The 24,608-nt window shown below is 40.0% G+C and overlaps 1 protein-coding gene across 3 annotated transcripts in view; it reads left to right on the plus strand.

Annotated features, from left to right (window-relative positions):
• Positions 1-24,608, plus strand: part of NAPB (NSF attachment protein beta) — an 82,839-nt gene that overhangs the window by 19,524 nt on the left and 38,707 nt on the right. For all 3 annotated transcript variants that reach the window (XM_037148398.2, XM_037148400.2, XM_037148401.2), the window contains exon 2: positions 19,575-19,654. In XM_037148398.2, the coding sequence (XP_037004293.1) occupies positions 19,575-19,654 (80 nt within the window). The remainder of the gene's footprint in view (positions 1-19,574; positions 19,655-24,608) is intronic.

A 24,608-nucleotide genomic window follows, 5' to 3' on the forward strand; every position in this document is an offset into this window, starting at 1 on the left:
CTGTTGCTAAAATTTTGTTGTCTCTAAACTTGATTGTGTGAGAAAGCACAGCATCTCCACCTATGCTTCCATCTTGGCGGAAGTCCTAGTCTTTTCTTTCTTACTCCAGCTCTTAATCCAAAACCACCTGGCACCTCATTACACACAAGACCTCATGGTGGACAAAGAGGGGCCCTTCTCTATCCTTTCAAACTTCATGGCTGCTTCCTTCATGGCTGCACTCTTCTTGGGTACCTGCCCTTAATTTAAATCCTGACCCAGAGCTTCCTGGATGACCTCATACTTGGCACTCTGCTGTGCGAGTAGACCTTTTATCTGGGTGGCTGGACAGCTTCCCTTCAGGAAAGACTTGCATAATTATGCAGAGTATCTTAAGCCTGATCATCCACTTTCCCTTTCCCTAATCAAGGGCTGCAGGGAGTATGCTGTATTTTGGGGTCCCCTCATTTTGCACCCCATTTCAGGCTCTTTCAATATTTAGATTCAGATCTTCATTTGTATCCAGAAATTTTTCCAAGATTGTACTTTTAAATATTGTTTCATTATTTTCCCTCTTCTCAGGGGTTCCAATTACATGGCTTTGCCTCTCCTTTATATCACTTTTTTTTTTCCTGGTCCTTTGTCCTCCTTTATTTAATTTTTATTCTCTGGGCTTTTTCTTTTCCTCCTTAGTGTTGGTACAATCTATTCTCCCCTTAAGTATGTTATAACTAAGATTTCTTTTCTGAGATGATTTGGTCTTTTTCTTTCTTTGAGAATTTGAAATGGGTTTATTGTCTTATTTTTTGTGTGTGTGCATGTAGGAGAGAAGAAACTTAGCCTCTTTCTCTACAGTCCTAGGTTTTCCAGCAGGGGCCCTGCAAATTAGACCAACAAAATACATATTAACAGGAAAAAAACAGTTTATTAAATATGTGCATTAATTAGTAAAATTAAAAGGGTGGTTAGAACTTGGGCTTTTATAGCATCTTACGGGAGAATATTACATTTGTAGAAGATATCAAAACAAACGATTTTTGGCTTCCAAGAGCAGCAAACTGAGAAACAAACTTAGCACTAACAAACCTTGGAGTAAGGTTTCATAGTGCAGGTTTGTCTTGGTTCCCACCGCAGGAACTTTCTATTTTTTTTTCACAGCCATAAATCTTGAATGGGAGAAGAGATTTATGGTAGTCTTCATGTCTCAGAAGTTCCTGGTTTTAGTCAGATGAGGGAAGCACTGAGAAAGATTCTTCATCCATCTGCTGATTCCTTTTTGACTTCAGCTCAAAATAATCCTTGTATCAGAGTGACATATTTTGGGGTGGCCTACTGTGGTCCATACTAAATTTTGAATTTCTGACTTATGATGTAGTTTCACATTAATAACTGTTTGGTAATATTTAAATTATACAGGATTGTTTTCCTCTGCCTTATGATGGTTTAAGGGAACTTATTTTTGTCAGCTGCAGTGTTTTTATTGCTTCTGTTGTGGTGACTTGGTATAGACACTGCTTGTTTTTTTCTGTTAGGGTGTATTGGAGTGTCTTGGGCTTACAATAGCACGTGTTTCTGTGATGGGACAGGGGTTTGGGTGGCTCACACGTTTCATAGTCTGAAGGTTCTCTTGTATTGGTACTGTTAAGGGAGGTTTCTTTAATGCATAGTTTCATGGAGTGGTGGGTAGGGGCTTAGTGTGACACTCCTCAGTTCTGTGATCCTCAGATCTTTGTTTCAGTAAGACTCTTAGTTTATTTCCACCACCTGCTTTTTTTCCCCCTTTACTACAAAGGTTCCACAGAGCTTCCTTCTCGTCTCTGAGAAGCAGTGCCTTCTGGAGACTGCCACCTCTGGCCAAACCACCTTTCTAGTTTCCCAATTCTAGTGCACTGGCCTTTTTGGTCTCACACATGGCTTCAGTGTTCCCCCACTCTGTGTGGTCTTTCTTTGTTTAGTGTTACTGGGAACTGCCAATGCTAGAACCCTGTGCACCCTGTCTTGTGTCCAGGTGCCTCCTCCTGGCTTTCAGGTGGGACTGTGTCTCTAGTTTGAGATTTTCATTTCTCCAATTGTATTTAAATGGAATCTTGTCCTAGTTTTGCTGTCAAAATGGATTATGGCTGGTTGTGTTTGCTGCTTATTGATCTGTATGGGTTTTGGAGAATGTGTGGACAAATTTGTATTTAGGTAACTACCATTATCCTGTGGGAATCGCAAGTCTCATCAGTATTTTTTATTTAAAAAATTAACTATTTTATTTATTTATTTTTAGAGAGAGGGGAAGGGAGGGAGAGAGGGAGAGAAACATCAGTGTGTGCTTGTCTCTTGAGCACCCCTTACTGGGAACATGGGCCATAACCCAGGCTTGTGCCCTGACTGGAAATCAGTGCAGCGAGCCTTTGGTTCTTAGGCTGGCACTCAATCCACTGAACCACACCAGACAGGGCCCTCATCAGTATTTTTTAAAGATTGACATTCATTTATTGAATTTTTGAAAATTTGAAATTAAATTTAAAACCTCTTGGCAAGTCATGTAGTTTGTGGCAGTCATTTCTGAGTTAATCCAGTAATTACTGTTCTTAGCTTTTGTGTGTAAAGTATCTTGGTTTTGTTTTATTAATAGGTCCAATCTATATATATCTTCCCTCTATAACAAAGGTGAATCCCTATATCAAGTTGAGACATTGGCAGTATCACCAAAATAAAGTCCAGCTATTTTTCTTTGACATATGAAAGTCCTCTTAAACTTTATTTCAGGAAATTATGTTTAAACGCAGATACTTGTGTCAGGTAGTCCTCAGATGTCTCACTGTTTCTTGTTTCTGAGAATTTATGATGATTTTTTTCTAAAATAAAGTGAAAAGTTCTCAGAATATTGAATCCCAGGGTTCAGGCCAGAGCACTGAGACCATATCGATCACTAATGGCATGTTCCCCTGCTTAGCATCTGTCTGCTGCTCTGGTAGGATTTCTCTGAGGCTTGTAAGGACTGGTTTGTTCTCTCCTAGAAGTATACAGCTAATAGATGACAGCAATCACTTATAGGTAGTCTGACTCCAGAGACTTCATCCTTACCACTCCACCTCCTGTTACTGGCTTGCAAAGAAACAGAAGACCTCAATGTAGAGCTTTCAGGTACTTAGTATAAGATTTCAAATTAGCATTTGGAAGTTATCTCCCCTGGGGCTTCTGCAGCTCCCCTGCTTCTGCTATCTGTGCTTCCCATATTGCATGAAAGAAATTGGACTGTTTCTAAATTTATTAAAACCCAGAAATAAAATAATCTTGAAATGATTACATTTATCTAGGAAATCTCCCAAGTTTCTGCAAGCTATGATTAAAAATGAAGTATTAGGTGAAAATAAATTGCTATGGTGAGTAAAATATATCACAAAATAAATATGGTTGTGATATTGTTATATAATAACGAATGTATATTTGTTCTTCATCCCTGATTCATGACACAAAACTCAGAAAACCTTTGTAAGATCCTCAGTGATAAGGGTGAGAGAAGCACATGTCCTTCTGTTATATGTCCTTTTAAAGCATATCTGAGTTTATGAATAAGGTGACTCTTTGTGGGTCCCTGGATGGCAACAGTGTGTGGGCTGATTTTCAGAGGAACCAACCATATGATATCAGGGTTGAAACTTTCAGTCCTATTGCAAACCTTCAAGAATGGGAGAGGGCCTGGGGTTGAATTAATCAACAATGGCCAAGGATTTAAATAATCATGCTTTGTAATGAACTGCCTTAAAAACCCCAAATGGCAGGGTTCGGAGAACTTCTGGGTTGGTGAACACATGAAGGTATTGGATGGTGGCATACCCAGAGAGGAAATAGAAGCTCCATAAACATTATTTCCCCATACCTTGCCCTATGTATATCTCTTCCATTTAGTTGTTCTTTAGTTATATCCTTTATAATAAACTGGTAGTGATATATAGTGTTTCCTTGTGTTCTGTAAGCTATTCTAGGAAATTATTGAATTTAAAACAGTAATAGGGACCCATGATTTATACTCCTTAGAGGTGTGAGTGCCCTGGGGACCTAGTACTTGTGATTGGTGTCTCATGTGAGGGGGGCAACTTGTGAGATTGAGCCCTTAACCTGTGGAGTCTGTACTAACCATGTGTAGTTAGTATCAGAATTGTAAATTGTAGTACACCCAACTGGTGGTGGCCACAGAAAATTGGAGTACTGCTTGGTGTGGAAAACCTACACATTTGATATCAGAAATGTTGTGAGTAGAAAAAGAGTGTTTCCTTTAATGGTAGAGATATTTTAAGCAGATTAAAAATTTTCACTTCTTTTCTGTACTTACTTGTTTAGAGGGATACATGGGGAAACTTTTTAAAAAAGTCATGTGTATAGTTTCTTTCATTGAGACATCGAGTAATCAGCATTGTTATCAAGGCCTGTGTGCAAAGCCCTGTGCTGGTCCCGAAATGTTGCTCATAAATAATGAGAAGAAGGAGTTATCCTACTTAGTGGTTTTTCCTCAGAGAGTCTGCAGGGTATTCTGATGATAGACCTGAATTTTTTCTCTAGTTCTACTTTCACATCATCACAGCATTGTCATTGTCATTCTACAATATTTATAATCTAATATCTTATGATTTTAGAAGCAGCGTTATTACTACCACAGCTATTGTCACCTTTTCTTTTGGACACATCTCATGATGTGTGTGCCATTCTTACCTATCGATTCTGCTGTAATGTCTCCATCCTCCTACCCACAGTTTTAAAAGAGCATGTATTGTAGTTGCCAGTGTTTCACAGTGCTCCAAAATAGTTGTTATTCTGGGTAGTAATGTTGACTCTCGAAATAAAACAATCAGTTATTTTACAGGCAAAGTGGGTTTATTTGAGAATGACAGAGAATTGCAATTTGGGACAAGCAAGCTATGGCAAAACCATGGCCAGTTTGGAGAACAAAGGAGAGGGGCTTCCTTTTTATTAGGTTTTAGGAGGAAATTGGGGAGGGTTGTTTTGAACAAAAGTTCACTGGAGAAGAACAAAAATTTGAAGTTTTGGTAGTTTCTCATTGGCTATAAGTAATGATTAGTGTGTTGTTCCTGGGGCAGGGAGGGATCTTCCTCCTTTGTCTTAAAAGTAGGAGATGAAATTCCAAGTGGTTAATGTCCTCCCTTGTTAAAATAACTATTCCTTTTCCTGCTGTTATTCAGGCTGTAACAAGTGGTAGGTGGGTGAGATGGTCCCCTTTTCAGGGCTTCCCAACTCCATTTTAAATGAGGTTTCCTTTATGTAATTTTATAAGAAAAAACCAACTTTAGATTATTTGATGATTAATTGATTTTTAAAAGACAGATTACTTGTCTGCATGTAATGCATGTAATGCTCAGATATCAACTGAGCTCTCTGAAATAATGGACTACACTTTTCCTGAGCTGATTCACATACCCCACCCCAGTCATCTAAATTGGAATGAACAGGATAGCAAAGTAATTAGAAGCAGGGACTCACAGGCTAGACTCAAGGACTCAAGACACCGCTCCATTATTCACTGGTGTGTAGTGGGACATGTGACTGTGACCAAAGTTCCTCAGTGGACCATGGCCACGGCTTGAACACCCTGATTTTTTCTAACCTGAAGTTTAATATTCTTTTCTTAGCATTATCATCTCCTCATGGGCAGGAACATTGTTTTCTGGGACATACCGATCTCAGTGAATGATAGATGAATAAACATGGTCAAAAAGAGGAAAGAGGTCAGCCTTGCCCCAGGATTTGGAGGGTAGGGGAAAGGTTGGTTGGGACTGCTTGGTAATGGGGCTGGTGGTATTGGTTTTTATGCAGGCTGGTCATTTTTTTCTTTTTCAAAGTCAAGATACTATAATACTAAAAAATAGTCAATTTGGCTCAGTTTAGCTTTTGTAATGTCAATTTAGTGCTAAGTGTATACATTGTACCACTTATAATGTAGATTCTTACAGAAACTTATTTCTGTTTTTTAGGATCTTCAACCTCACTATGTGGTCTCTGGATAACATTCAGTTAAATTATTATGAACTCTGAATATTTGTCCTTAAACTTATAAAAGTTGACTTTCATATGTATAAAAGAGTAGGCATTTGGGATAACTTCAAAAGTACATTTTTATTAAGTTTTAAACTTAATTTCTATTTATGACAAGTGAGTTTCTGTAGTGCTTTTAAAAATTACTTTTGTTTTAGGAGAAGTGAGGGTCTTAAGTATAGAAATATTATTTTACTTAATATTTTTATAATGATCCCTAAACTTTTTTTGTCTTTTTATTTATTTATTTATTTATTGATTATGCTATTACAGTTGTTCTATTCCCCCCTTCCTTCCCCTCCACCCTACCCCCGTCCCCACCATTACCCCCCCTTTAGTTTATAACCATGTGTCTCAAGTTCTTTAGATTCTATATTTTCCATACTATTCTTGCCCCCCTATCTATTTTCTATCTACTGTCTATACTACTTATTTTCTGTACCTTCTCCCCCCTTCTCCTCCTCCCACTCCCCTGTTGCTAACCCTCCTTGAGATCGTCATTTCTATGTTTCCACTCCTGATCTAGCTGTCCTCTTAGTTTGCTTTTGTTTTAGGTGTGGTTGTTAATAACTGTGAGTTTGCTGTCCTTTCACTGTTCATGTTTTTTCAACTTCTTTTTCTTAGATAAGTCCCTTGAACATTTCATATACTAAGGGCTTGGTGATGATGAACTCCTTGAATTTGATCTTATCTGAGAAGCACTTTATCTGTCCTTCCATTCTAAATGAAAGTTTTGCTGGATAGAGCAATCTTGGTTGTAGGTCTTTGGATTTCATGACTTGGAATACCTCTTTCCAGCCCCTTCTTGCCTGTAAGGTCTCTTTTGAGAAATCAGCTGACAGTCTGATGGGAAGTCCTTTGTAGGTGACAGTCTCCTTATCTCTTGCTGCTTCTAGGATTCTCTCCTTCATTTTAATTTTGGCTAATGTAATGATGATGTGCCTTGTTGTGTTTCTTCTTGGGTCTAACTTCTTTGGGACTCTCTGAGCTTCCTGGATTTCCTGGAAGTCTATTTCCTTTGCCAGATTGGGGAAATTCTCCTTTATTATTTGTTCAAATAAGTTTTCCACTGGTGGCTGTTCCTTTGCCCCTTCTGGTACCCCTATAATTTGGATGTTGGAGCGTTTAAAGATGTCCTGGAAGTTCCTAAGACTGTCCTCATTTTTTTGAATTCTTGCTTCTTCGCTCTTTTCTGTTTGGTCATTATTTGCTTTCTTCTGGTCCACTCCATTGATTTGAGTCCCAGTTTCCTTTTCATCCCTATTGGTTTCCTGTGCAATTCCATTCATTTCAATTAGTTTCACCTTCATATGTTTCTTTAATTTGTGGCTATAATCAACCAGTTCTGTGAGGATCCTGATCACCAGTGTTTTAAACTGTGTGTCTGAGAGTTTTGCAATTTCTTTATCACTTAGATCTAAGGGCTCTGGGGCTTTGAGATCTTCTTGAGCCATTTTTGGTCTGTTTGTGCCCCTTAAGTATGAGGAACTGAGCCTTGGACTCCCAGGTCGCTGGGTTATGACACTGTATGTGGAGGTGGGGTCAGAGCGGGGAAATGGCGGCTCCGCTGCCACCCGCCGTGGAGACCGGCTGGGTCCCGTCCAGTCGCCCACTCCCTCGCTTGTCTATCCGAGCATGAATGCGTGACCACAGTCAACCTGCAGCCCTGCTCCCTCGCTGTTTCCCCGAGGTCGCTCGCTGTGTCTCTCACTAGGTCCAACCCTGGGCCTGGATTCCGCACACCTGAGTCCGCCTGACTGATTTTTCCTGTGCTACCCTGCTCTGCTAGCTGCTGGTTTCGCCCCTCTTACCAGTCAGGCTGAAGAATTTGTTGTTAACAGCCTTCCGAAAAGTTCAATTTTCTGTGTTCTGGCTGTGTTTTCTGTTGCTAATATTTTGTCGTCTCTAAACTTGGTTTTGTGAGAAAGCATGGCGTCTCTACCTATGCCTCCATCTTGGCGGAAGTCCCTAAACTTGAAATTAAGTGTCAACTCCACCACTGACCTTGGCTAAATGACCTTGGGCAAGCTATTAATGTCTAGGCATAATTTTCTCTTCCATAAAATTAATATAGCATTTATCATGCTTGTTGTAATAGTGAAAATGATGTAATGTGGAAATATTCAACCTAAAACTGGGTATAACATAGGCATGCTATATCTGCGAAAACAACAGGATAAAGTAGATTTTAATTGAGCTAGTTTTACATGGAAACCTTTAATAAGAATGATTGTGATTGGGGAAGATGGCTACTCCTACAGAGTAGGACGGAGTGGATTCCACTTCTCCCCTACACATGGGAGAAAACCTGGCCGATCTATGGAGGAACAGAGCAAACAGCCAACAGAACCCCAACATATATGAAAATAAGAGACCAGAAATTGTAGTGGACACTGAAAAACCAGACAGTAAGGAGACGGCTGCAGGACAATAAGGTCCCAGGGGCAGCGGCAGCCTCAGCCTATGCCTGGTGCTGGGGCTACCACAAACTCTTTGGGAGCTATGGGACTGCCACAGGGTCCTTGGGAGAGAGCTGGATCTCCTACTCCCTCCCTCCCCTGCCAAGCGGGGTTTGAGCAACACCGGGAGAGACCTGGTTGCTTGAAGTTGCAGAAAGGGGAATAAGGACAAAGAGGCAAACACACAAGGGCTGTAATTCCCCTTGGAGTCTGTGGTCACTGGCTTGGGAGAGTTGAGAGTCACAGCATTGGGCTCTGACCCTGATAGTCACTGGTCTGACTGGAGAATTGGGATGTACTGAGCAGCAGGCTTGAGTAGAAAGAATTTCTCAAAAAGTAAAACTCTTTGGGGAATTCCTCTGTGACAGCTGCTTGGCCTACTCCCCACCCAGCCAGGCGAAAGGCCCTGAGTTCCCCCATAGCACTGGGAAGGGTTCCTGCCCAAGCCTGAGGGACCCACACAGCCTGGACTGGTGCAGGCACCCACACCCCAGCCCATAGCGATGACCGCCACAGAAAGACTGCCCTGAAGAGGACCTGGATCCCCTGCATGGGGTACTGGGGAGAGGAGCCAGACTAGCTCTTGGAAGAGTGCTGGCAAGACTGGCTGAGTACGCATCCAGAAGGGAGAAAGGCCACACTAATCTCCCCTCACCCTGCTGCAGACAGCGAGACCAGAAAAACCAGTTTGGCCAGTTCGAAACCAACAAGAGGTGCTGTTTTTCTTTGTTTGTTTTTAAAGTAATCTTTTATTTTTTTTAATTTTGTTATTTTTTGTCTTTTAGTACCTTTCCCCCCTTTCCTTTTATTTTTATTCCTTCTTCCTTTCCTTCCAAACTTATCTCTTCTTCCTCCCTTCTCCTGCCTTCTCCCCCTCCCCCCCCCGCCACAAATGAAACAAAAAACTTGGAATAGTGAAAAGACCACACCCAAAGAGGGGGCATCCCAACAGTAGAGACAGAGAGACAAATTTCACTTTGCTATAGCAGATAAACTACAAGTTACTACATATTTGTATTTTTTCATTATTCTTACAACTTTTATTTTAATAGTATCTTTGTATTCCTCCTCTTTCTGTGTAGTCTTCTTTACCTTTGCTGTTTATATTGTATTATTTGACAGCTTTCCCCTGTTCTCTCTTCCCCAGTGTATTGTTAATTTACTATCCTTCACAACACTTGTGTTCCTTTAGCACACTATTCAAAGTTCTACACCCCCTATTCATGTTATCCAGATCATATATATTCTTTCATATGATTGTTGCTCTAATATTATTGTAAATAACACCTGTTCTATACTATTGCAAATACTTCTCAACACCCCTCCCAGATCTTAGCCCACTTTACAGTTTCCTGAACTCTATTACTGTAGTGGTTAACTCTATTTGCTCAAACACTACACCTATTTACTAACCTTTACTCTCACCTTACCTCAGAATCTGACCTCCCACAACCTCACTGCTTTCTAGATCCAACTCACAAACCTTCCCCCCCAAGATTCTTATCTTCTGTCCATCCTTTCTTAAAACTGGCTAGTTGAGTTGAAGACTATGGTTAGTACTATACATAGCCTAAAGATCTCCTATCTCTTCTCTATAGGCTGCTACTGTAAATATCACAGAATACTTTCCTGCTGTCATAAACCATTTCGCCTGCCCTTTCAACTGATCACACACACAAAAAGAATAGGTGGAAGCGGTGAACACCAGGATACCCACTGGAAGAGGAAACCCAACAACAAAGGAACCACCAATAGATAAGAAGGGAAGAAGGTGAAGGAGGAAGTGGAAACAACACAAACTCAATCCAGGACCTATCTGGAAATACAAGTAAATAGTGGAGAAACTACCCAGTACAAACAACTGAACAAGAGCAATAGAGAATCTTCAATACCATGTACACATGAAAGAACTAGCTTCAACACAACCTGCCCTCAGCAGCACAACAAATTAAAACAGGAGGTGGACAGAGGGACCATCAGTTAACCAGCTGGTGGGAAGGACCCACAAATGAAAGACCCGAAAACAATCAAAACCCAAAGACAGACACAGAGCCAACTTAAAGGACAGCCCAAGACCGGTGAGCTTAGGAGATAAAGGAGACTACACCACTGAATCTCACAGGTATTATACCACAGTAGTTCACACCATGAACAAATCAATTTAAGTCAGAACAGATCAATTTAAGAAGCTGAGGCTAACAAGAAGAGTCTCACAAACAGTGGAAAGACAAAGAAACAATCCTCAAATGGAAGGAAAGGTGGAAGCCTCAGAGAGCATATTAGATGAAATAGATGCAAGTCAACAATCAGATATTGAATTCAAAGCTAGTCATCAGGAAGTTCAAAGAGTTCACAATGAGCTACCACAAACTACAGGAAAACTACAGTGAACTCATTGTAAACTATATCAACATGAAAACAGAAATAAAACCTATCAGGAAGGGCCAAGAGGAAATGAAGAATACAATTTCAGAACTGAAGAACACAGTTGAAGGAATGAAAAACAGGATCAATGAAGCAGAAGATCCGATCAGCGACTTGGAGCACAAAGTAGGAAAAAAATATGCAGAAAGAGCAAGAAAAGGAAAAGAGGCTCAGAAAGAATGAAGAGGGATTAAGAGAAATGCAAGACAATATGAAATGTAATAATATCTGAATAATAGGAATACCAGAAGGAGTAGAAGAAAAGCAAGGAATAGAAAACCTATTTGAAAAAGTAGTGATGGAAAACTCCCCTAATTTGATGAGAGAAAAAGTCACACAAATCCAGGAATCACAGAGAGTCCCAGTCAAGAGGAACCCAAAGCAGACCACTTCAAGACATATCATCATTAAAATGGCAAAATTCCAAGACAAAGAGAGAATCTTAAAGGCAGCAAGGGAGAAAAAAGAAGTAACATACAAGGGAGCCCCAATAAGGTTAGCTGCTGACTTCTCAGTGGAAACACTCCAAGCAAGAAGAGAATGGCAAGAAATATTCCAAGTACTGAGAACCAGAGGCCTGCAACCAAGGCTACTTCACCTAACAAGGCTCTCAATCAAGATAAAAGGCCAAATAAAGAGCTTCCAAGACAAGAGAAGTCTAAAAGAATATGCCTCCACCAAACCATCTCTGCAAGAGATGCTAAAAGGACTGCTTTAAGGAAAGGAAGGAAAAGAGAGAAACAGAGAGGAACACAAGTACAAAAATGGCAATGAATAAGTACCTATCAATAATAACCTTAAATGTAAGTGGATCAAATGCTCCAATCAAAGGACATAGAATAGTTGAATGGATAAGAAAGCATGACCCACATGTATGCTGTCTACAAGAGACACACCTCAGGAGAAAATACCTACATAGACTAAAAGTGAAAGGCTGGAAACAAATTTTCCAAGCAAACAGCCAGGAATAAAAAGCTGGTATAACAATACTCATATCAGACAAAATAGACTTCAAAAAAAGGGCCATAAAGAGAGACCCAGAAGGTCACTTCATAATACTCAAGGGAAGAATCCACCAAGAAGACATAAACATTGTAAGTATATACGCACTCAAATGTATAAAGAAAATCTTAGAGGACTTCAAGAAAGATATTGACAGCAACACAATTATAGTGGGGGATTTTTAACACCCCACTATCAAAAATGGACAGATCTGCCAAACGAAATATCAACAAAGATATTGCGGCATTAAGCAACAACCTAGATGAATTGGACTTAACTGATATATATATAGAGCCCTTCATCCCAAAGAAGCTAAATACACACACATTCTTTTCATATGCACATGGAACATTTTCAAGGACAGACCACATGATAGGACACAAAACAAGCCTCAAAAAATTCAAGAAAATTGAAATCATACCGAGCATCTTTTCTGACCACAAGGGACTAAAATTGGAAACCAACCCCAAAGGAAAAAAAACAAAACACTCCAAATTATGGACATTGAATAGCATGCTATTAAAGAATAAATGGGTCAAACATGAAATTAGGGAAGAAATCAGAAACTTTCTGGAAACAAATGAAAATGAACTCACAACAATCCAGAACTTCTTGGACACAGCAGAGGCAGTCCTTAGAGGGAAGTTCATAGCAATACAGGCCTATCTAAAAAAGATAGAAACGTTTCAAACAAACAACCTTACTCTACGCCTGCAAGAACTCAAGGAACAACAACAAAGACAGCTGAGAGCAGGTATAAGAAAGGAAATAACCAAGATCAGAGCAGAATTAAATGACATAGAGACTAACAGCGTGGATCAGTGAATCTTGGAGCTGTTTTTTTAAAAAGATAAATAAAATTGACAGACCTTAAAGTAGGCTCATTAAGAAAAGAAGAGAGAGGACCCAAATACACACGATCAGAAATTAAAGAGTAGAGATTACAACTGACACTACAGAAATAAAAAAGATTGTAAGAAATTACTATGAAGAACTATATGCCAAGAAATTTGAAAATCTAGGTGATATGGACAAATTTCTAGAAAAATAGAATCCTCCAAAACTTGATGAAGAAGCAGAAAGCCTGAACAGACCAATAACTGCACATGGAATTGAAGTAGTAACCAAAAAATCTCCCAGCACACAAAAATCCAGGACCAGTTGTTTTCACAGGAAAATTCTACAAAGCATTTAAGGAAGAGCTAACCCCTATTCTTAACAGACTCTTCCAAATAATTCAAAGTGATGGAAGACTTCCAAACTCTTTTTATGAAGCCAGCATCATCCTGATCCCAAAACCAGATAAAGACACAACAAAGAAAGAAAACTTCAGGCCAATATCACTGATGAACATAGATGCTAAAATCTTCAACAAAATATTGGCAAATTGATCCAACAATACATTAAAAAGATCATACACCATGACCAAGTGGGATTCATCCTAGGCATGCAAGGATGGTTCAGTATTCACAAATCAGTAAATGTAATACATCATATAAACAAAAGCAAATCACATGATCGTATCAATAGCTGCAGAAAAAGCATTTGATAAGGTACAGCACCCATTAATGATAAAAACACTCAGCAAAGTGGGAATAAAGGGAGCATTCCTCAATAACATAAAGACCATAAATGAGCGACCTACAGCCAACATCATACTCAATGGGCAAAAGCTAAAATCTTTTTCACTAAGATGAGAACCAAGACAAGATTGTCCAATTTCACCACTTCTATTCAATATAGTATTGGATGATTTAGCCACAGTGATTAGACAAGAAAAGGAAATAAAAGCCATCCAAATCAGGAAGGAGGAAACATGATAGTGTACATGGAAAATCCTATAGAGTCTACCAAAAAACTGCTCAAACTAATTAATGAATTTAGGAAAACAGTGGGATACAAAGTCAATATCCAGAAATCAAAGGCATTTTTGTATGCCAACAATGAAACAGCAGAAATAGAAATCAAGAAAAAAATCCCATTTGATATAGCAAAAAGAAAACTAAAATACCTAGGAATAAACCTAACCAAGGAGATAAAAGACCTATATGCAGAAAACTATACAACACTGAAGAAAGAAATCAAAGAAGACACAAACAAATGGAAACATATAGCATGTTCATGGATTGGAAGAATTAACCATCAAAATGCTCATACTACCCAAAGCAATTTACAGATTCAATGCAATACCTATTAAAGTACCAATGATGTACTTCACATAGAACAAACACTTCAAAACTTTATATGGAACCATAAATGACCCCAAATAGTAGCTGCAATTATGGGAAAGAACAACAAAGTAGGTGGGATCACAATACCCGATACCAAACTGTATTACAAGGCCACTGTAGTCAAAACATCCTGGTACTTGCATAAAAACAGCACATAAACTAATGGAACAGAACACAGAGCCCAGAAATAACTCCAGCTATCTATGGTCAATTAATATTCGAGAAAGGGGCAGCAACATAAAATGGAGAAAAAATAGCCTCTTCAACAAATGGTGTTGGGAGAACTGGACAGCTACGTGCAAAAAAAAAAAATGAAACTCAATCACCAACTTACACCAGATCGCAAAATAAATTCAAGGTGAATAAAAGACTCAAATATAAGCCATGGCACCATTAAAGTCCTAGAAGAGAACATTGGCAGGAAAATCTCTGCTATTTCACACAGCTACATTATTACTGATATGTCCCCTAGAGCAAGGGACATAAAGGAAAGAATAAGCAAATGAAATCTCATCAAAATAAAAAGCTTTTGCACAGCTAAAGAAAGCAGTATTAAAATAACAAGAGAACCAGCTGTATGGGAAAACATATTTGTCAATTATACCTCAGACAAGTGTTTAATCTACAGAATATACAAAGAACTTAACAGGACTCCACTGTAAGAAGAGAAGCAACCCAATCCAAACGTGGGCGAAGGACTTGAACAGACATCTCTCCAAGGAGGACATACAGAGGAATCAGAGACACATGAAAAGATGCTCAATATTGGTAGCTATCAGAGAGATGCAAATTAAAACCACAATGAGATACCTCTTTACACTGGTCAGAATGTCCATAAACAAAGCAACAAACAACAAGTTTTTGAGAGGCTGTTGGGAAAAGGGGGCTCTAGTTGACTCTTGCTGGGATTGCAGAGTGTTACAAGCTCTACGGAAAACACTATGGAATTTTCTCAGAAAACTAAAAATGGATCTGCCTTTTGACCCAGCAATTTCACTGCTAGGATTATATCCTAAGAACTGTAAAACACCAATCCAAGGAACCTATGCACCCCAATGTTCAAGCAGTATAATTTACCATAGCCAAGAGTTGGAAGCAATGTAGGTGCCCACCAGTAAATGAATAGACCAAAAAATATGCTACATTTACACAATGGAATTCTATGCGGAAGAAAGAAAGACGGAACTCCTACCCTTTGCAACAGCATGAATGGAACTGGAAGGCATTATGCTGAGTGAAATAAGCCAGGTGGTGAAAGGCAAATACCATATGATCTCACCTTTAACAGGAACTGAAACAACAAAGCAAACAAGGAAACAGGATATAACCAAAGACACTGAAATACAGAACAAATTGACAATGACCAGAGGGGAGAGGGGAGGGAATTCCAGGGGGAAAGGGGAAGGATTTACAGGAACTAGTATGAGGGCACATGGACAAAAACTTGCAGGGGTGGAAATGGTAGGGAGGTTGGGAGTCCTTGGCCCAGTGGGGTGGAATGGGAGTTAAAGACAGAAAACTGTACTTGTACAGGAACTAGTATGAGAGCACATGGACAAAAACTTGCAGGGGTGGAAATGGTAGGGAGGTTGGGAGCCCTTTGCACGGTGGGGTGGGATGGGAGTAAAGGACAGAAAATTGTACTTGAACAAATTAAAAAAAAAGAATGATTGTACTACAATTATAAAGAGTCCTGGTATTCTGTAGAAAAACAAGACCTAAGAAAGTTACAAGCCTTTGTTAGCTCCAAGGAGTCATGGCTAAGATGAAAATTTTCGTGTGTTAGGAATGTTGCATTGCGGAAATTAGCTAACTGTTTAAAATATAAATGCACACACACACCTGGTGTGGTAATTCAGTTAGAGCATCATCCTGATACACCAAGGTGTCAGGTTCAGTGCCAGTCAAGGGACATGTAACAATCAACCAATGGATGCATAAATAAGTGGAACAACAAATAGATGTCTCTCTCTTTCTCTCTCTACCTCCCTTCTTTTCTCTAAAAATCAATCAATACAATTTGTATATATACATGGTGGGGAGATTGAGTTGAAGTGGAGGAAAATGAACCTGAGGTGAGAGTGTGAGAATGCATTGCATATTCTGACACTTGCACTTTTGGTACAGCTTGTTGCCATTCAGTCATTCACTGTGTGACATAGCCCCCAAAGGTTTTTTTGTTTGTTCTTTATATGTGTATATATAATGTTACATATCATAAAGTTAACTCATTCAACATGTAGAAATCAGTTATTTTTAGCATATTCATAGAGCTATGTAACCATTAGAACAGTCAATTTTAGAACATATTTATAACCCAAAAAGAAACTTTGTCCTCCCACGCCCCCTTTCTCCCCCAATACTCCCACTCTAAGCAGCCAGTAATCTGTTTTCCTGTCTCTGTGGATTTGCCTACTTTATACCTTTCATTTAGATGGAATTATACAGTATGAGCTTTTGTGTGACTGGCTTTGTTACAGAACCCTGCCAATGCTGTGGGGTTTGCTTGCCCACCACCAAGAAGCGTAACTCCCAGCCCAAGAGTTTGGTGAACAAGGAAAGGGGTTGTTCATTTAAAGGTTATAGAGATTTAGCCTGCAAAGTTTCTTTTGAGAAATCAGCTGACCATCTTATGGGAGCTTCCTTTTAGGTAACTAACTGCTTTTTTCTTGCTGCTTTTAAGATTCTCTTTTTGTCTTTAATCTTTGGTGGCATTTTAAGTATGATGTGTCATGGTGTAGTAGTCCTCTTTGGGTTCATCTCCCAGATAAGAAAAAGCTAAACGAGTTCATCATCACCAAACCAGCATTATATGAAATGTTAAAAGGTCTTTAAGAAGAAGAAAATCAACAATGTGAACCATAAAATGGCAGGTAATACATATCTATCAACAGTTGAATCTAAAAAAACAAAATAAGCAAGCAGAACAGAGAGAACATTTTTATGGCTGCCATATGGAAGGGAGGTCAGGGAGATGGGTAAAAGGTGAAGGAATTAAGAAGTACAAGTTGGAAGTTACAGAACAATCATGGACATGTAAAGTACAGCATAGGGAATAGAGTAGCCAAAGAACATATATACATGACCCATGGACATGGACAATGGTGTGGGGATATCATGAGAAAGTGGGGGTTGGGAGCTGGGTAGTGGGCTACAAAGGGAGAAAAACTGGACAACTATAAAAGCACAAACAATAAAATGTAAAATATAAATAAATTTAAAAAATTAAGGTTATACAGATTTAGAATAATGGCAGATTTCTGCTGTTAAGTCCTTCTCCCTTTAAAAACACCAAAAACATATAGTCCTTCCTCACTTTGCCAAACCAGGCTAGTTTCAGTATATATCACTCAGAGGTACAGTCTTTCAGAAAAAATGAATTCTGTAGCTCAGCATTCCCCATTACAGTTCAGTCCCAAGCATCTCAAGAATCTGGGTTGCTAGGCAGGTCCCTGTAGCTCCATAAGCTCTGTCACTGTCTTCTCCAGGCAGATTTCCTGGCCAACCTCCTTGTGGCAGATTCACTTATTTTCAGAACTCCCAGTGGACCTCCTCTTCCACTGTAGACCATGTGGCTCTCTCTTCCTAACCTTCAGCTAACCCTAATTTAAATGCTTAGCCTGGAACTTCCTGTGTGATCTCATATCCAGCCCTTCTTATAAATTAGCATCCACTATTTTTGTCAGTTCCCCAGTGTCTTTTACCCTCTTTCAGCTGCCATCTTTAGTCAGGGCAAGAGTTCCCAGTGACACAGGTGCATCCAGGGTGGGCATCTACCTCCCCTACCTATGTCACAAGTCCCTGAATGTTCTCAAAGTTATGAACACAATTTGCCCTGGGCAGCAACCATCTTCTCTTTAGTAAGGCATGGTGATTAACATGCCTTTTGTTACGCAGTGTATCTTAAATGCTGTACTATCTGGTCTTCCCTTCCCCCAGTCAAGGATTGTGGAGGTTTTCAGGAGACCATGTTCTGCACCCTGTTACTGCTTCATTCACTTAACATACAGGGTTCAAAAGAATTAACCCCTGCTTGAGTGTGGTTGGTAGTGTAATAATATGGGTGTGATAATTTATAGTTTTAATTTGAACATTTCACCTAAAATGTCAAATGGTTTGCTTGAGTGTGATATTGTTATGTTACAGAATTACGTGCTTATGATTTTGTGCTGAAAGATTTTGTAATAAAAAGGGATGTTATTTGTGCTAGCCCCTGTGTAATGCTTTCAATGTTTATCCACATTGTATCATGTATCAGAACTTCATTCCTTTTTATTGTTTAATATCTCATTCTGTGTATACCACATTTTATTTATTCATTATCAGTTGTTGGACATTTGAGTTATTTCCACTTTCTGACTATTATGAATAATGCTGCTGTGAACATTTGTATACAAGTTTTTCTGTGGACATTATGTTTTCATTTCTCTTGGTTATATAGTTAGTAGTAGAATTACTGGGTCGTACAGTAATTTTGTGTTTAACCTTTTGAGCAACTGCCAAAGTGTTTTACAAAGTGGCCGAACCATTTTATGTTGGTACTAGCAATAAGTGAGGTTTCTAATTTCTGCACATCCTTACTATTACTTGTTATTACCTGTCTCTTGATTCTAGCCCTCCTAGTGGGAATGAAGCGGTACCTCATTTGTGGCTTTGATTTGCATTTCCCTGATGGTTAATAATGTTGAGCATCTTCTTATGTGTTGTTGGCTATTTGTATATCTTCTTTGGATAAATGTCAGTTTAGATCCTTGAAATACATTGTAAGAAGAAATTTCTAAGCAACTAAAACTGTTCCTCAATGGAATCAGCTGCTGAAGAACTTTCCAGAAGTATGTGTTTTGAAAGCAGCAGTGGAGTTGCTTCCTCTCAGGCTGTATTTCCACATGGGATGAGTGTATAGCCCCTTCCAAACTGGGGAAGGGTGTGTTCCCTACCACACAGCTAACAGATAATGTAGGCATAGAACTGTGTGGCACTTTGTTATATGCTCTAGCTTCAGGGTTTGTTTTTATTTTTAAGTCTTGAGTAAGCATAGTGCTAAACTCTTGGAAATTAATGTGGTAAAGATATCTTTATACTTCCAATTTTTGTCTCCTTTGAAAAATGTAGTTCTAATTTCTCAGATCAACATACACTTAAGTTTTCATTCATGGAGATGACTGGTTAAGAATAAAGACCTGGAGTCAGCCAGATCAGTATTTGAGTCTCAGTTCTGTGATATCTTTGCTATGTGACCTTGGGCTAGTTACTTTACTTGTGTATGCCTTAGTTTCCTCATCTGGAAAACAGGAATAAGAATATCCCCTTTAAGCAGCTGTTAAGATTCTGTACTGTTATCTGGCCTGTAGTATTATATGTGCTAATTAAATAATTATTGTTTAAGGGACATGGATGATTGTTATAGTAAAACTTAATGCCATTTTTGAATTTTTCTCAGAGGAAATGCAAGAATAGAAGAGGCTTGTGAAATGTATACCAGAGCTGCAAATATGTTCAAGATGGCTAAAAATTGGAGTGGTATGTATACAGTTTTTGTTTGCTTGTTTTTCAGGCAGTTAACTTTAAAATTATTTTGAAGGAGGAAATGACTGCTATTCCCTTAGAGAGTAAGACTATTCGCCCCAAGCCTGATGTCAGTGCTGAATAACTGGTGTGGCCACCATGAACTGGAATTGAAGGACATTCATTTAGTGAATGAAGTTGAAATACTGACATGAAACATAAGGACTGGGTCTGTTATAATTTCTATAAACCACTTCATACAGTAAGAGTAATTTTTGCTTCTTACAAATGTACTCAAGTAATATGTTGCCATAAAGATTGAAAATTGTGGTAAAATTCAATGAAAATAAGTAGGATGAATAAAAATACTTGCTTTTCTTTACCTAAACATTAGAGAACTTCTGTTTCTTACTCTGAGAACAGCTCTATGATAACTGATTGTGGTTTTTTTGAGAAATATGATTATGGGAGTGTTGTTTATATAAATCCCAATAGACTTACTACTATTTTTTAAAGTAATGCTCTCTGCCTAGTGAAATTACACATAAAAATGAACAGAATTATTATTTTTATTGGTCTGACAGGGCATGTCTGTATCACTGATTTGAGAACCAAGTTTATCTCCACCCCTAGAAAAAGGGACTTTGTCATGGTAGGGTATTTCTGTAGTGAAATGGAGGTGGCCTTCACAGGGACATGGTCTCTGGCCCTAGCTTATACCTGCTACATTACCTACAGAAGGGTGTTTTTGGCCACCCCACGGTTGTTCCCCCATTTGCTCCCTGCCTCCAGCTTTATTGATATATAATAGACATAAAATATTGTGTAAGTTTAAGTTGTATAATGTTTTGATTTACCCATTTGCTTTTAAAGCTAGCTCTCTAAAATCATTTCAATGAAGATAATGCTGTTGAACTAGATGAACCTGAAAGGTTTTTTCTGGCTTTAAATTTTTTTTAGAAGTTTAGTTTTGTAAGGTTATGCTATATGTTTTCAGAATGCACTTATACCTGAATTATAATGTACTGCAAAAAAATGGAGGAGAAAAAAGGTATTATTCCAGCATTTACTTGTTTTGTTCAGGTCTTGTAATCAGAGGTGAAAAGTGATCTTATTCAAAAAGATCACTTATTTCTTTTATCTGGTAATCAGATGTTGTAGGAGATGGGCCCACCTCCCACTCAGAGATGCACAGGACCCAGGTCCATGGATAGGTTCTCTCATGGGGAATCAGGCCTGCAATGTACCTAGGCCACTTTGAGACTTGCTTTTGTTACAACTCCCTCACCCTGAATTGAGACAGCAAGTGCTTACTATAACTTCCTACAATCTATTCTAAAATTCCCCCAGTTTGGAGTGTAACAGGTTCAACCACTTTTTCCTTTTCATTTGCAAATATCCTTCTTCTGTGGTGCGATTAGCAGCATAGGCTCCTTTGTTTTCTGTAAAAGGCGACCTCCTAAAGGGAATCTGTGCATAGTAAATGAGGACCATCATGTAGTGTGCCCAGAAAAGCAATAAAGGCTTGCCAAGGTGAGGGCTGAGGCTTTTTCTCCCCTTGAGAGAGAAGCCATGGTGTCCCTTTTCCTCCACAGGACTTGGTAGTCCATGTGAACATCTCTCCCCCATCCACAAAGTAGTGAACCCCATGAGCCAGGGTTCACTTCAGGATGTTCTAATGTGACCAAACAAAGGTCCAAGGGGGGCAATATTTGGCCCACCCAGGGATGCCAAAAACTGTTACAGAACAACAGGCCCCCCCATCCCCTTCAGGGATGATATACTAATACTGTCCTGATCACCTGCTGGGCTCATCTGTCCACTGCTAGAGGAAAGACGTCTCTCAATGCCATAGATTTGTGAAAAGGAAAGGAAAGGTTTATTTAAAGCTATACAGACTTGAAGTAGTGACCCAATGTCCTCATTAATATATCAAAGTACTTTAGGATACCCACAGATGCCCACAGCGCTTCCTTCTCCCCCTGCCCTAATTTGGGGTATATATCTCAGGAAAAGAAGCACATGTCTGTGATTCAGGTTGCTGGCACTGTCAGCTGTGTTGCCATCCAGGCAGGATCTCTAATTACTCTAAAGCCATGTGGCACCTTCTCAATGAGGTCTACTAGCAAAGAGTTCTTTCACCCTTCTTCCAGGCAAACTCTCCTGCTTCCCAGGCCACTTGGCCAAAGGGAGCACCCCAAAGCTGCGTGGGCCTCTTCTACCAAAGCTGCAGGGGTCTGCACTTCTCCCAAAGCTCGTGGCTTTCTTCTTCACATGGCTGCAGGGGTCCTAACTCTGGCAAAGCCACATGGTTCTCCTTAACCAAAGATACAGGGTCTGCACTCTGGCCAAAACTGCATGGTTCTCTTCCTTCTTCTTACATGGCTGCGGGGTGGGGGGCAGTCCCTATTCTGCCAGAAGCACATGGCTCTCTCTGCATTGCCACAGCCCAGTGGTTCCCTCTTTCACATGGCTGTGGTGTCTGTGTTTAATTCCTCGCGCCAGTCTTCCTCTGCAGTCCCATTTCCTACTCCTCTTACAATCTGTTAACACCTGCCAGAACTCCCATATCCTCCCAGCTTTACTGAGCTGCCATAGTGAGTCTGGGCAGGCATGGCCCTGTGGAGTGGAGCCAATCCACTCCAAGCAGGTGCTGTAACCAGAGGGAGTTGTCTCCCAGTTATATCTTGGTTGGAAGTCACTTCCATCCCCCTGGCTCAGAGCATGGCCACAGCTATTTAACATATCCATGAAACCAGTTAAAAGTTATAGATATGTTAAATGACTATGCCAGAAGTTAGCTGTGAAACTGTTGCTATGCAAAACAGTTCTCAGTGGCCCTGCTCTATTTGTTCCCTCCTCCAACTGACACCTGTTGGGGTGGTAAAGGGTGAGGACATCTCATATGTCTTTCCAATATTCCCTGGACACCTTGAGTTCTGGACCCCATTCCAAATCCCTTTTGGGGGCCCTACTCTTGGCTGCGCCCTGTTATACTAACACTAAGGAAATTCCATAAGTCAGCTTATGTCATTTTAAATAAGAGCTAGAGTCCTTAACAGTGGCCTTTCAGGATCTACCTGAACCTTGATCCCTATCTCTTCCTTGATCCCTTATTTACCCACTCCCCTCATTCACCTGGCTCCCTTCTCAGAGCCTTTCGTGCACTCTCTTCTCCAAAATAGAGTGTGGCTGATTGTTTCCTTTATCCCTTTGAAATGTTGTCTTCTCAGGTCTTCCCTGGCCACCCCTTTTAAAGATAGCAATCTTCTTTTTCCTGGAAATTCCCTTCCCTTTTCTGCATTGCCCTTATTACCATGTAGCAAAAATAAGTGTACAATGTTTACTAATTTATATTGTGTGTGTGTTTTTATTATGTACTGTCCCCTCACTAAAGTGTCAACCATAAAAGGCTAGGATGTTTCTGTGTTTCGTCTCTGCTATACCTTCAGGGGCTGGACTGGTGCCTGCAACACGGTAAATGCTGAGGATATTTGTGTAGTAAGTGAATAAATATTAGATTGTGTGGAATTATTTTTGTGTTGCAGCAGTGGTGATCCTAACACTACTGCACCTCTATAGTTTTAAAGTTCTTTTATAAAGATTAAGCTAATTTGTTTGATACTTAGCTTTTGAGAGATAATCCTGGCAGGTATTAGACCAATTTTACAGGTGAAGAAATTTAACTTGAGAAGTTGTATGACTTTACTATATGCTACTTTAAAGACACTTCTAAGTTTGGAGAAATCAAGCTGGTATTTATTAGCAGTGATTGGAGTGAATGTTCTGTGAATAAGTAAGCCAGGAATTAGTTTTGGGAAGTGGGAGCATGAAACTGTAAAATCAAAGCACTTAATATTGTCTGGGGAAATACTGCCCCAGAGAGCCTGGATGTTGTGGTATTATACTCAGTGGGGAAAGGCTGGACCATAATGGGTCAACATAGATAAACTGCAGAAATGAAATTACCAGTGGAAGAGAAAAGTTGTAAGTTTTAAAGGAAATGATAACATTTAAATATGCCAAACTGTTACAGAACAGAGGTCCAAGGGAGATCCAAAATTTGGCCCACCAAGGGATGCCAAAAACTTACAGAACAACAGGGGCCCCTCCCAAGGACGGTATCCTAATACCTAACTGGGCTCATCTGTCCACCATCAGAGGAAAGACATCTCTCAATGCCAGAGATTTGTGAAAAGGAAAGGAAAGGTTTATTTAAAGCTATACAGACTTGAAGTAGTGACCCAATGTCCCCATTAATATATCAAAGTCCTTTAAGATAACAACCATGGACGCCCACAGCACTTCCTTCCACGCTGCCCTAATTCCGGGTACCGTATCTCAGGAAAAGAAGCATATGTCCGTGATTCAGGTTGCTGGCACTGTCAGCTGTGTTGCCTTCCAGGCAGGATCTCTAATTACTCCAAAGCCGTGTAGCACCTTTTCATGACCTACTGGCAAAGAGTTCTTTCACCCTTCTTCCAGGCAAAGTCTCTCCTGCTTCCCAGGCCACTTGGCCAAAGGGAACACTCCCAAAGCTGCGTGGGCCTCTTCTATCAAAGCTGCAGGGGTCTGCACTCTGGCCAAAACCCCATGGTTTCTCCTCTTCTTACATGGCTGCGAGGGGTCCCCACTTTGGCAAAGCGACATGGTTCTTTCTCTCACATGGCCAAGAGGAGGTCCTCACTCTGCCAAAACTGTGTGGCTCTCCCTTCCAATGGCTGCCAAGTCTGTGTTTAAATCCCTGAGCTAGTTCTTCTTTACAGCCCCATTTCTGACTCCTCCCACAATCACCTACAGTTGCCAGGACTCCCTTATCCTCCCAGCTTTACTGGACTGCCATAGTGAGTCTGGGCATGCATTGCCCCATCCAGTAGAGCCAATTATCTCCAAGCTCTCAGGCAGGCCCTGTAACCAGGGGGTGTTGCCTCCCAGTTACATCCTGGGTGGAAGTCACTCCCTTCTCCCT

Source organism: Artibeus jamaicensis, unplaced genomic scaffold (assembly GCF_021234435.1).
Source record: "Artibeus jamaicensis isolate MK-2021 breed Jamaican fruit bat unplaced genomic scaffold, CSHL_Jam_final contig_320, whole genome shotgun sequence".
In the NCBI taxonomy this organism is placed as follows: Eukaryota; Metazoa; Chordata; class Mammalia; order Chiroptera; family Phyllostomidae; genus Artibeus; species Artibeus jamaicensis.